Raw genomic sequence first — 12,203 nt, 5'->3', positions numbered from 1 at the left:
CAGAACGTTTTCCGTCTGTTTCCAGACGTTCTGCAACCTGTTGCCTTCCCAGTCCAGGAGTCCGTGGGCCTCTGCGAGACCTGCGGGCGTCCACGCTGCGGCAGAGGTGCAAGGGATGCACCCAAGGTCGCGGCTGGACAGGAGGCGCGCGCGGCTGGGCCCGGGGCTGCGGGCCGGCTCGCGATGCGGGCTGGGCGGCCCGGGGCGGGGACTGGAGCGGGAGCGGCCCTGCACCCTCCCAGAGGCCGCCTCTGCGCTCCCCAAACGCAGAGCGTCAGGCGCATGGAGGCTGCAGAGGGGTCCGGACGGGAAGGCCAGGGGGCCATCCCCAAGCACCCCGGGGCCATCCCCAAGCGCCCCGGGGCCGTCCCCAAGCACCCCGGGGCCATCCCCAAGCGCCCCGGGGCCACCCTTAAGCGCCCCGGGGTCATCCCCGAGCGCCCCCGGGCCATCCCCGAGCGCCCCCGGGCCATCCCCGAGCGCCCGGTGGCCACCCGCGAGCGCCCCGTGGCCACCCGCGAGCGCTCCGTGACCACCCGCGAGCGCCCCGGAGCCACCCCCGAGCGCCCCGGAGCCACCCCCGAGCGCCCCGGGCCGCGCTGCCCGCTGCTGTCCGGCTTCCGAGAGGAGCTGTGGGCTCTCCTGGTTCTGGCGGGCCCCGCGGTAAGTAAGGTGGCCTCGGTGGGAGGTGGGTCCCGCGGGTCGGGGGCCCGGTACGCGTGTCGCCGCGGGTGACCCGGGGGTACGGGGCAGAGCGGGCGGGCGCCGGGGGACGCGGTGCCCAGAGAGAGCCCGGCGGGCGCGCGTCCCTGTGCCTCCGCGTGCGTCCCGGGCCGCGCTCTGCACCCTCTCGGGGGCGGCCCCTCCGGGCACAAACCGCACAGGTCGCGCAGCCGGTCCCCGCCTGGGCGCTGGGAGCCCCCAGGGAGCCGGGACCTGCTCGCCTGAAGGCTCTCCCGGGCGCCTTCCCTGGGTGAGGATTCTGGCGAAGCGAGCAAGTTCTCGCAGGCGTTTGAAACTTGTTTGAATGCTGGCTGTCGAGTCGGGACTTCAGCTAAGTTACCATGAGGCAGGGAGGAAGGAGGTGAAATTGTCTCTCTTGGATCGCGATCTCCAAATCCTTCAGAATCTCAGTTAACCTCTGCAAGACGAGACCAGAGGCATCCTGTCCCACGCTCTCCTCCCCGTTATTTTTTCTTGAAGTCTTTAATGTGGTTTTCTTTGGGGTTGAGGTTTCTTCTCATCATTAGGTTAGGGTTTTTCCCTGCGTTATCTATTTAAAAGTTATGTGGGTTTTCAAAACCACAAGAAACAGAATCCCATCCCTGTTCTCCTGACAGCTTGGGTGGTTTTCAAGTCAACAGAGTGAGTCATTTCATTGGACAAGACGAATCCGTTGTGTTTTTAAGGCATACGTTTTGGGCCGCTGAGTAGACATTCCACACCTGCAAAGGGTAAGGTGGGCGGGTGCGTCTTCCTGGGCGGTGACAGCAATGTTTGTGGGACCCAGTGATACCTGCTGTGGTGTGCATGGGGGCAAGATAATGCCACGGAACGAAAATTCATCCAGCAAAAAAGGTGTTTGTGAAGCTCTCTTGAAAAACGGGAAGAATGCATGGTTTGGAATCTCCATACCTGGCCCCCAGTTCCTGCTTTGATCTCAGAAGGCAGGTTAGGAAAAGCTGTGTGAACTTGAGTAGTTCCTAACTTCTTTTAGTCTCTGCTTATCCATCCATAAACTGAGGAGAATAATCCGTGCCCAAAATTCCCTCAGGGTTGCTGTGAGAAAAGTCTGTATAAGGCTCTTATAATACAACAAGCAAACACCACGGGGCAGCATGCTGAGACCCAGCCTCTCCAAGGACAGGTCCTCTGTCTCTGCAGGTCCCCGAAGTAACCTGGCCTCCCTTGATGTAGGGGACCTTCCAGGTCTCTGGGATGAACACTGGCCTAACTGCTGGGCCCTTTATGTTTGTGTGTGTATAGATGTGTATAGACGTGTGCATAGATGTATATGACTGTGTTAGTTACAAAATTTGTCCTCGTAGAAAAAAAACCTGGAACACCACGACAAAGAAGCAAAGGAAAACACCACCCAGAGATAATTTGGGTGTTTTCCTTCCAGTCTTGTGTGTCTGGGTTTGTATGTGACGGCTTTACCCAATGAAGTCATAGAATTCTGGCACTTGTTTAGTCTCTTATGAATTGTATATGGAGCTCCTCTTGGTCTTTGTACAGCTCTATTCCCATCTGCTGTGAGTTTTCTATTTCCTGAGGGGCTTGGAGGAGGAGAAGATGCCTCCTCCTCCTCCGTGCTCAGTGTCCCATACTCTGCTCTCCAAGGATCTACCGTCCGTTAGGTGGGATGCCTGGTCTGAATCTCTTTGTGATTTTTGCCTCTCCCATTCCCTGTCTCCCTTCCAGGTCTCTTATATGAGCATTGACCCTTAAGGATCCGAGATAGGCTTCAGACTCAGGTGTTCAGACCTCTTACCTCGCTCCCATCGAGCTTTCAATGAGGCCTATAAAGAGAGAACACAAGGGAAAGAGGTGCATGTCGGAAGGTGTGTCACCACAGGTTCTATTTATTCTGCAGAAAACATTTGCAAAGGAGGTGTAGCTGATAACTACTTAGCCTTGGGCATTTCAATCACGCTTTCTTTTCGTTAGGATTGTATTTCTTTTTTTTTTTTTAATTTTATCTTTATTGCCAGGCTCAGTCAAGAGTCCTGAAAAATAATCCCAGAGAGGGATTGCTCGCTCTCCGGGAGCATGGGCTGTGCACACCATTACCGAGGCTGGAAATGGAGTAGAATAGCCTGGGTCCAAACCGAGGGAGCTGGTTTCCGGCTGTGTGCACAAAGGACCATCTGAGAGGGAGCTGGAGAACCTTCTAGGGCTGCAGGGCAGAAAGACAAGAGCAGGCCCCGCAGGGTGAGGGGCCTCTGGACGGACGGGCCAGACTACACACGAGGCATGCAGGCTAATGGTTTGATTTTTATCCTATAGGCAGTGGGGAAAGTCCTTGGTGACATGTAAGCTCAGTAGGAGGACGCTTCCACACAGGCACAGGATGGTCTAGGCTAAGGTGATAAAGGTTTGCAAGAATGGGAGGCATTTCAAAGGGGGCAGGTGGGCGGAGGAGGCCTGGGGGTGGTCTGGGACCCTCCCTGGCTCTTTCCCTTCTTTTCCCAGGCCTCCTAGCTGTCTCTTAGCTGGATGCACATCTTCATCCCCCTTCCGCCTTGATCCCAGTCTGGACCACGGCAGCCTCCTTGTGTCTTCTCCCCTCTTCAGCTCACGCTGCCCCAAATGCTCCATGTGGAGCCAGACACCAAAGTCCTCTTTTAGAGGGGAATGGGCATGTGAGCTTGTCACCCCCTTTTGTTGGTCTTGTGAGGTCCTCTGGGGTAGGGCTCCTGTCAGGCGCCCGGGTCTTATCTTATTTCTCTGGCTCCTGGTGGTCCTTCCCCCAGCCTTGCCTCAGACCCCATACCCTCGGGCTGCTCTGTTTCCTCTGCCTGGAACGTTCTCCCCGGACGGACAGCCCACCTTCACCTGCTTCTTCACCATTTCAGGTTTCAGTGGAGCTTCATTTCTTCCTGAACCTTCTCTGACTCCCAGGTTGTGCTCTTAGAACTTCTCTGTCTTCTTTGTAGTGCCCGTCACCTGTGTAATTGGTGGTGTTATTTCACGTTGAACCTCTTTCCGGGCTCTATGGTGGGTTCCATGGGGGTAGAAATGGAGCGACGGTGTTCATCTTGCTTGGCATGTAGTTTGTGCTCCAAAGATGTTGACCCCAGTTGACCATCCGTAAGTCAAGTGACTTGGGTTCCAGTTGTGTCTCTGTGACTAGCCAGCTGTGTGACTTGGGGCTGCCTGGGTTTTCTCATATGTCAACGAAGAGGCTGTACTCCCATGACCTCGAGGCTCCTTCCAGGGCTGACCTTTCGATGCCAGGGGTGAGCTTTCAGGCATCCACGGGAGGGGGGTGAGACCAGGGCTTCCAGAATGGTGCTCACACAGCAAGCTCACTGGGCAAGCCTACACCTGTTGCCTCTGCAGCATCTGGCCCTGGAGAGCACCCTTCCAAAGCCTGCAAGTGGCAATAGTTTTGGTTACTGCTGCCTGGCTAAAAAAATGAGCGGGGGGCGCCTGGGTGGCTCAGTTGGTTAAGCGACTGCCTTCGGCTCGGGTCATGATCCTGGAGTCCCGGGATCGAGTCCCACATCGGGCTCCCTGCTCAGCAGGGGGTCTGCTTCTCCCTCTGCCCTCTTCCCTCTCGTGCTCTCTGTCTCTCATTCTCTCTCTCTCAAATAAATAAATAAAATCTTAAAAAAAAAAAAAAAAAATGAGCAGGGCCTCCGTGATAGGAAGAAACAGAGGCACAGTCAGTCTGGCGATTTCTATCGTACATTTGTCTACAGCTAGTCACTGCCCATCAGGCTGTTGTTGAGACAGCCATCCTTGAGACACGTGGGGGAACAGAATTGGCTAATTGCTCAGGCATGGCAAGAGGCCCCGTGATGGGTCTCGTCCTTGACCCCGCCGCGTCTTGACCGGGTGTGGATGGGATGGGTGTGGGGGTGTTGAAAGGCAGATCCCACAGCGCCAAAGACATCTGGGATGTCTCTTGAGCTAGGGCAGGGCATGGGCCTGCTGAGCAAATGCCCCAGGTGATCCTTATGTACATGAACCACAGCGATGGCCAAGAGCTCACCCAAAGAGCTTAAAACCAGGATTTGAAAACAAGTATGCGCGGCTAGCAAATATCAGCTCTGGAGCCAAGATCTCCCTGGGACTGATGGTCAGAAAACGTTTCTGTGTTGTGCAACCTGAACCCCATGTTACCGTCACCCCAGCAAGGCTGCAGTGGCCCCAACAAAGAAATGGTTTGAGCATCTCACATGGATGAGCTTAACTCAGCCAGACTCCCTGGCCTTTCGTCTAGGAAACATAACTCTTTCCAGCCTTGGACTGGGCACTTGCCCTAAGAAAACGCCCGTTTCCCTGCCCAAGTACAAAAGGTGTTCCGTGTAGCGCAATTAGTAATAGCAAAATCGGGGAAGTGGCCCAAAGGCCTGACCCTAGATGAGGCTGAGCACGTTCTTTATGCAAAGCCACGAAAACAGCTTGTGGGGGACTGGAGCATCGTGTAGCAGAAGTATGCCATTCTGTGGAAAGGGGGGAAACAGATTCCATGACGCAACCATTTGTAAGAGTTGACATGGCTGAGAGGATAATGACCTGAAAAGATTTGAAAGTGATGCTGAGTTTACAAAAAAAAAAAAAAAAAGGATCCTGTGACCTTCATTTTTTTTTTAAAGATTTTATTTATTTTATCTGAGAGAGAGAGATTGAGAGAATGAGCGGGAGGAGGGGCAGAGGGAGAAGCAGACTCCCCTGCAGAGCGGGGAGCCCAGCATGGGACTTGATCCCAGGACCCCGGGATCACCACCTGAGCCGAAGGCAGATGCTTCACCCTGAATCAAGCCACCCAGGCACCCTGTGACCTTTAAAGTTATAAAAACTCACAGTCAAACAGACATCAAGCTCTGCTGGATGAAACCACAAAGCCCACCTGTAGGGTGGTGACATGGCCTAGATCGTGGCCATCCCCTGATATAGGCCTACTGGGGGTGGGGGGGACGGGGGTCCCTTGGCTCTCGCTTTAGGTTCTCTAGAATTGGGTTTTTCATACCAACTTTTTGATTTTTCACCCCTGCCCCCAGCTTTTCATTGTCCCTTGCCTCTTGTCTCGTCTTTGGCTTACTTTTGCAATGCATTCTAAAAGGGTCCCTTCTGCCCTTCTCAGTAGCAGAAGGTCCTATTGGACTAGAAGCTGTGCCGCTGGGGGCCCAAGAAGGAGGGCACCTTGTCCGCAGTTGTGACTCTTTAGGCACCTGTTCTGTCTTCTGGGGAGTGGGAGTCAGACCTCAGTGCCTCTCGGACCACGTAAACCTCCTTGGGAGAGGGGCTTTCCCGAGAGGTACTGCATGGCCAGGGTCTGGCAGGTGGCGATGGTGGGGTGTGAGGTAGTTGGGAATTACCCTAAGGAAATAAGATCAGTGTCCAAACAGGCAACTATAGGATTGTGGGGCAACTCATGGTAGTTCCTGGAATGGTGAGGAAGAATGGCTCAAGGTTCCGGAAGCAGATTTTGCCCTCCCACCTGAGCCTTCTCAGGATTCAAGAATTAAAGGTGCTTGGCAGATTGGGGGATGTCTCACCCCAAGATTCCAGAGCCCACCGACCTTCCGGTTGGAGAGCCCCATTCTTAGCTCAGGGGTTCCTGTTTGTGGCATCTCGTGCTGGCTTTTGAAGGCTGTATTCCCTCCAGTTCTCCCTGGGAATGTGAGATGACAAGGGGGTTATCCCAGAAGGCGGCCTCTGAGAATTTCAGAGAAAATATACCTGTGATCTATGGCTTGAGAATCTTAACATGAAAAATCAACTCAAAAAGCCGGGAAGTTCTCAAAAATGGGATGCTGATCGCGGTTGCAAATGAACTCTTGAATATCCTTCAAGAAGCCTTCCAGAAGTCGCACGTTTGTCTGTGAAAGTGGGCAGAGGCTGACTAACGGCCGAATTTCTTTACCTTTTTTTTTTAAGATTTATTTATTTGAGAACAAGAGAGCACGATCGGGAGGGGCAGAGGGAGAGGGAGAATCTCAAGCAGACTCTGCACTGAGCGCGGAGCGCAACTCGGGACTCCACGTCACGACCCTGAGATCACAACCTGAGCCGAAACCAAGAGTCGGACCCTTAACCGACCGCCCTACCCAGGCGCCCCTTGGTTTCTTTACTTCTGACTGGAGTCGATTTGGAGAGGGTGGGGGGCGCCCCCGTGCCCCGGGACCTCGCGCCCTCCTCCCCCTGTGATGGTTGGCACTCATCTATAGCTCCTTTTCTGTCTCTTCCAAGTTCTTGGCGCAGTTGATGGTGTTTCTGATCAGTTTCACAAGCTCTGTGTTCTGTGGCCACCTGGGGAAGCTGGAGCTGGATGCTGTCACCCTTGCCATCGCGGTACGTATGGGACTTGCTAACACACCTTTCTGAAAGCCGTCGGTATGAGTTTCCTCTCTCAGGAAGTCCCACTCGTTAAGGGCTTAAACCAGCACAATTCATTATCTCGGTGCTGGAGGTCAGAAGTCTCAAATGGGTTTTGCTGGGCCGAAAAAAGGTGTTGGCCGGGCTGTCACCTTACTTCCGTTTGCAACTATAATTCTCCTTTGCCCTGTAAGTTCACATTTTCCCAGGCTCCGGGGGTTAAGATGGGACATCTTTGGAGGGCTGTTATTCTGTCTGCCACATCAGTGAATCTGTAATCCATGGAGCTCTTGACTCCTGCCCCCCACTTCCATCTCCATGATATAGAACTGGAAGATGACATCCTGGGTCCTAGTGTCTAAACCTAAAATTGGGAGGAACCCCAAATCCTCTCTGTATCTTAGATGTGAATCCCCCAAACCAAAGAGAGATGTCATCGACCTCTGTCAGGGGCTAACTGGCTATGTGTGGCCAAATGGTCGTGCCGACTTGTTTCGTTGGCCAGCTAGGTGTTTCTAGAAAGGTGGAGTCCGTGGCTTTCAGCAGATGTGTGTCCCGCTTCTTCTCCGCCTCCCCGGTTCCCCCTCGCTGCTGCCCTGCTCAGGCACACGTTTGCCTTGCCTGCCTGGTCTCCCTAGCCATTGGCGTTTGCTGCCTCTGAACTGTGCAGGACTATTCTGAGTTGGCCCCAGGTATATATATGGATTGTCTTGCTTTCAGGGAGCAACATGGGCAACCCCCGGCTTAATTATCCTTTTGGGGTTTTAATGTTTGGAAGTCTGGGGGAAGAAATGCATTCAGCGAGCCTCTAGCAGATGCCCTTTCGCCAAGGAAGTGCAAGAAGGCTGGTGCTTCTAGGCTGAGCCCAGTTGGGGCTGTTGTCCTTGGTTAGTGCCCTGCGGACTCAGCTGCAGATGGCAGGTTCCGGACATCCCGTGATGCCACGCCCTGGTGTTGGGGGTGCTTCCCTGGGCTCCCCAAAGCTCCAGGGACCCGGGGATTTAGTTGGGTGTCCCTAGTCAAGACAAGTGCACCCAGGAGCTCTCTGACCTTGACTTCAGAGGCTTGATTCTGAGCCCTTTAGAGTCCTTTGGGATACTGTCCCAGGCTGTGCTTGGTCTGGGGCAAGTGGACTTATCCAGAACTGCTAATGTGCGACATGGCATTCCCCTTAAGGACGATTCACGTTCCTCTGAAATTGGGGACCAAAATGCCCAGCACTTGGGAAAGAAAAGGGCTTGGTAATAACCTCTGGCTGAGATTTTTCTTCTCTCCAAGTTTGTTGCCCGTCTTTTACTTAAGCGGGCCCAGAGGATTTTGCCAGCGCTCCAGGGGGAGGACAGAGCTGGGTAGGGTGACTTGGGAGGGTTGCCGGAGGCACATGGCAGCCTCTGATCAGTGGGGACAGAGAATTCGCCTTCCTGTCTCCCTTATACTGTGTGGCCGTCTTGGGTTTCTTTCCAGGTCATCAATGTCACTGGTATCTCCGTGGGCTTTGGCTTATCTTCTGCTTGCGACACGCTCATGTCCCAGGTAAGCGGAAGCTGCAGGTGACTCTGGCAAGTGACTGTGGACACGGGAGCTGGGAGGGCCCCACCGGCAGGAAGTGGGGAGGGTCTTGTGCACAGAGGGAGGGACTCCCCGACGGCAACCCCTCAATTCCACTATCCAGTGCTTGCTTTTTTGGAAATGTGGCCGGGTGCCTTGCAGGCTTGGGAAGTCGTGTTTGCACGTCTGGCTTACACTACCTTTTGACCAAATAAGGGACATTTTGTACAAGTCTGTCCTAGCACTTTCTACATCACTGAGTTTGGCACCGTCCCGTGCTTCTCGACCTTGAGTGCCCACCCGAGCTCCCTGGGGGGCTTGTTAAAACAGGCCGGGGGCCTCCTGCCAGTGGCATGCTGGTAAATGTTGAATGTCCATGTCTTGGGCGGGAGAAGGGCAGATGTTCTGACCTGCAGTTTGCTCATTCCGGTGGCAGAAGGAGCTCATTTATAGCTGGTCTCAGGCTGCCACACAGATGTCGCTGAACATGGGCCAGGGAGAGACGTGCACAGTTTGGCTTTTGGAAGCCTGTGGGAGCGGGCTTCGGCCCCCCCACTGGCCGTACCCCAGAGTTACTGCTTCACAGGTTGGGGGGTGGGGTGGGGGCAAGATACTGCATCTCTAAGAGGTTACCAGCTGATGCCACCCTGACTGGCCATCAGAATCTCATGGGGAGCTTTTAAAAACGACTGCTCTCTGGGGCCCCACCCTGGACCTGTTAAATCCAGACTGTCTTTGGGGGGACCGTGGCATTGGTGTTTTAAAAATGTTCTCCAGGTGATTTTAATGGGCAGCCAAGTGTGAGAACCAAGAATACCTAAAGAGTGTGGCAAAGTCCTAGGACCATCTGATTGAAGGCTTTTGGGGGGTTGGGGGGGGGTGCCGTTCCTCTGCTAATGGCTTTGTTTGCATTGTGCGCACCCAGACATACGGGAGCCAGAACTTGAAGCACGTGGGGGTCATCCTGCAGAGAGGGATCCTGGTGCTGCTGCTCTCCTGCTTCCCCTGCTGGGCGCTCTTCCTCAACACCCAGCAGATGCTGCTGCTCTTCCGGCAGGACCCGGCCGTGTCCAGGTAAGATGGGCCCATGCCGTGGCGGGGTTGGGTCCATCTTGGCAGAAAGATGGTCCCATCCAAGTTTAGCAAAGGCTACACACCAGGAGGGGGGTCAGCGTTCCCTAGCTGACTTCTGCCAGGCCATAGTGCTGTCCACACCTGACACCTAAGATCTAGACCCCTCCTTATTTGAATGACTTCAGGGTAAAAAGTTTGGAGCGAGACAAGACTTGCAAACGTCCTCCACTTGACTGAGATAGTAGTTCATGGCGTTTGTTCATGGTTTTGTGGTTCTTGACCCTGGTTGATACTCAAATCACCTGGGTGTTTTAAAAACCCACCCATACCTGGTCCCCCACCCCTCTCAGGGTTCTGTTCTAATTGGCCTTGGGGGCAGCATGGGCATCGGTGTCTTTCAAAGTTCCCCTAGATGATTCTAATGTGCTGCCAAGTTTTGAGGCCTGGCTTAGTTCATAAGAACCTTTAAAACAAGTTCTTGTCCTAGACCAGTGGCTGTGAACCTAGGGGACCTTTGGCAACGTTGGGAGGCATTTCTGGTTATCTGTCAGAACTAGTATGGGGAGAAGCCAGAGATAACTACAAAACATCCTCCTATGCACAGCAGAGAATTATCTGGCCATCGTGCTGAGTTTGAAAAACCCTTTCCTAGACCTAAAGATTTGGAATAACCAAGAGAGGTAACCTGGGTATAAGATGATGAGGTCTGTGGGTCCATTTTCACATTTGCTCCAGCACGTAAAGCTCATTGATTCGAAAAGAGCCAAGAATGGGAAAGGGGTGTTAGGTAGCTTATCCTCCCTACCCTTCCCTCAAAACGGAGACCCCTGCCACCTTTTTTTTCTTTTCGTTATGTAGGCTGACCCAGGATTATGTCACGGTCTTCATTCCAGCTCTTCCTGTAAGTTTTCAAGGGGTTACGGGGCCCCCTTCTTGAGGTTCACTGGTAGAAGGCAGCTGCGGTACCTGGGAGCTCAGTGTGTTGGGTCAGTCTTCCAGGATTCATACATGTGACGTTGGCTTCTTCAAGAACCGTGGCTTTCATTATGCTCATGAAAGACACATGTGTCTGTCCCTCAAGGAACACCTGGGTCAAGGCAAGTCCAGGAGGCCCCTGTCCCGAACTCCTACGAACTTCCGGAATCACGCACCAAAAGGAGTTCAGACTTTTTTTTTTGGATGGTGGTAATTTCTTCCCCGTGTCAGAACTCCTGAGGGCCTCACTCTGAACTTTTAGATTTGTTTTCCTTGCTGAGCGTGATCGCATAGCTCCCTCAGTGTGTGTGCGTGTTGGACACAGTAGTCCGTGGTCAATGAACAATTAAAGCTCATTTTATTCAGTTGGGCGGTATGGCTGTCTTGGTTTGCATGGGCTGCCATAACAAAACACAGACTGGGTGGCTCAAACAACAGAAATCAATTTTTCTCACGCTGGTGGAAACGGGAAAGTCCAAAATCAAGGCGTGGCAGGGTTGGTGTCCTCGAAGGCCTCTCTCCGTGGCTTGTAGATGGCCTCCTCCTTGCTGTCTCTTCTCCTGGTGGTCCCCCTGAACAGGTGCAGCCCTAGGGTCTCTCATCTTATAATGACACCAGTCCTATTGGGCTAGGGCCACTCTAATGGCCTCATTTTAACTTAATCAGCTCTTTAAAGACTATCGCCAAATAAAGGTCCCATTGAGGGTTAAGGGCTTTGACTTGGGAATTTGGATGGATACAATTCAGCTCTTAAAAGTAGGTGTCTGCTCTCCTGATTGGCCTTGTGGTCTTTAATTTATACTGAAATCTTTAATGCTTAATATTCTTTTAATTGTTCCACCAAATAGGACTGTTATCTAGTCTATACCATAAAAGGGGTGCCTCTCTTAGAGTTTGCCCAGGGGCCTCCTTGAGAGCCCACCACCCCTGGAAGAATCCTTGCCATGCACTCAAGGGAACCGCTCTCCCAGACCCTAGGTCTCTTGGATCATGTTGGAACACCCTGGCCCCAGACACCCTGGCTGCCGCCCCCTGCCCCCGGTCCCCCTCTTGAGATGGGGTGCTTCTGTGGCTCCATATGGAAGCAGAGGGCAGCCAAGCCAAGGCCAAAATGTTAACCTTCGTCTCTTATTCTCTTGTAGGCAACGTTTCTTTATACATTACAAGTTAAATATTTGCTCAGCCAGGTAAGGCAGACTCTTCTTTCTCTTTGTGTGTGTGTGGGGGGGGGGCTCGTGGGAGTTTATGCCTTTCAGTGATTGGGGGGGGCCCTAAAAATACTCAGGAACCACTGAAGTACATTTCCCCGTGTTGTAGGCGCAGGACTTTGGTGTGGAGAGGTTTATGAAGTGAAATCAAGGAGAGGATACGTTATTGTTGGCTTTGGAAAATTCTTATCCGATTGCCCCTCGGAAATAATTGCCATTGGCCGATTAGGGTTAGCACTGGAGTGGTCTTTGGCTCTGTGCTCTTACCTGGCTCCCTGGCAGTAAGGGTGTGTGCCTGTGGGCCCTGCAGAGGGCACCTGTCGGGCTCCAGGGAGCCAGCCTCTCACC

General features: G+C 53.4%; 1 protein-coding gene across 1 annotated transcript in view; it reads left to right on the top strand.

The window, feature by feature from the left end:
• Positions 1-282: 282 nt before the first annotated feature.
• SLC47A1 (solute carrier family 47 member 1) overlaps positions 283-12,203 on the top strand; it is a 36,312-nt gene continuing 24,391 nt past the window's right edge. The window contains exons 1-6 of the mRNA XM_021694514.1: positions 283-663; positions 6,925-7,026; positions 8,515-8,583; positions 9,524-9,672; positions 10,531-10,573; positions 11,790-11,834. Coding sequence (XP_021550189.1) covers positions 283-663; positions 6,925-7,026; positions 8,515-8,583; positions 9,524-9,672; positions 10,531-10,573; positions 11,790-11,834 — 789 coding nt within the window. The remainder of the gene's footprint in view (positions 664-6,924; positions 7,027-8,514; positions 8,584-9,523; positions 9,673-10,530; positions 10,574-11,789; positions 11,835-12,203) is intronic.

This window comes from Neomonachus schauinslandi, chromosome 15 (genome assembly GCF_002201575.2).
Source record: "Neomonachus schauinslandi chromosome 15, ASM220157v2, whole genome shotgun sequence".
Lineage (NCBI taxonomy): Eukaryota > Metazoa > Chordata > Mammalia > Carnivora > Phocidae > Neomonachus > Neomonachus schauinslandi.
The sequence above is the reverse complement of the archived record's forward strand: the minus strand, read 5'-3'. Positions and strand labels throughout refer to the sequence as shown.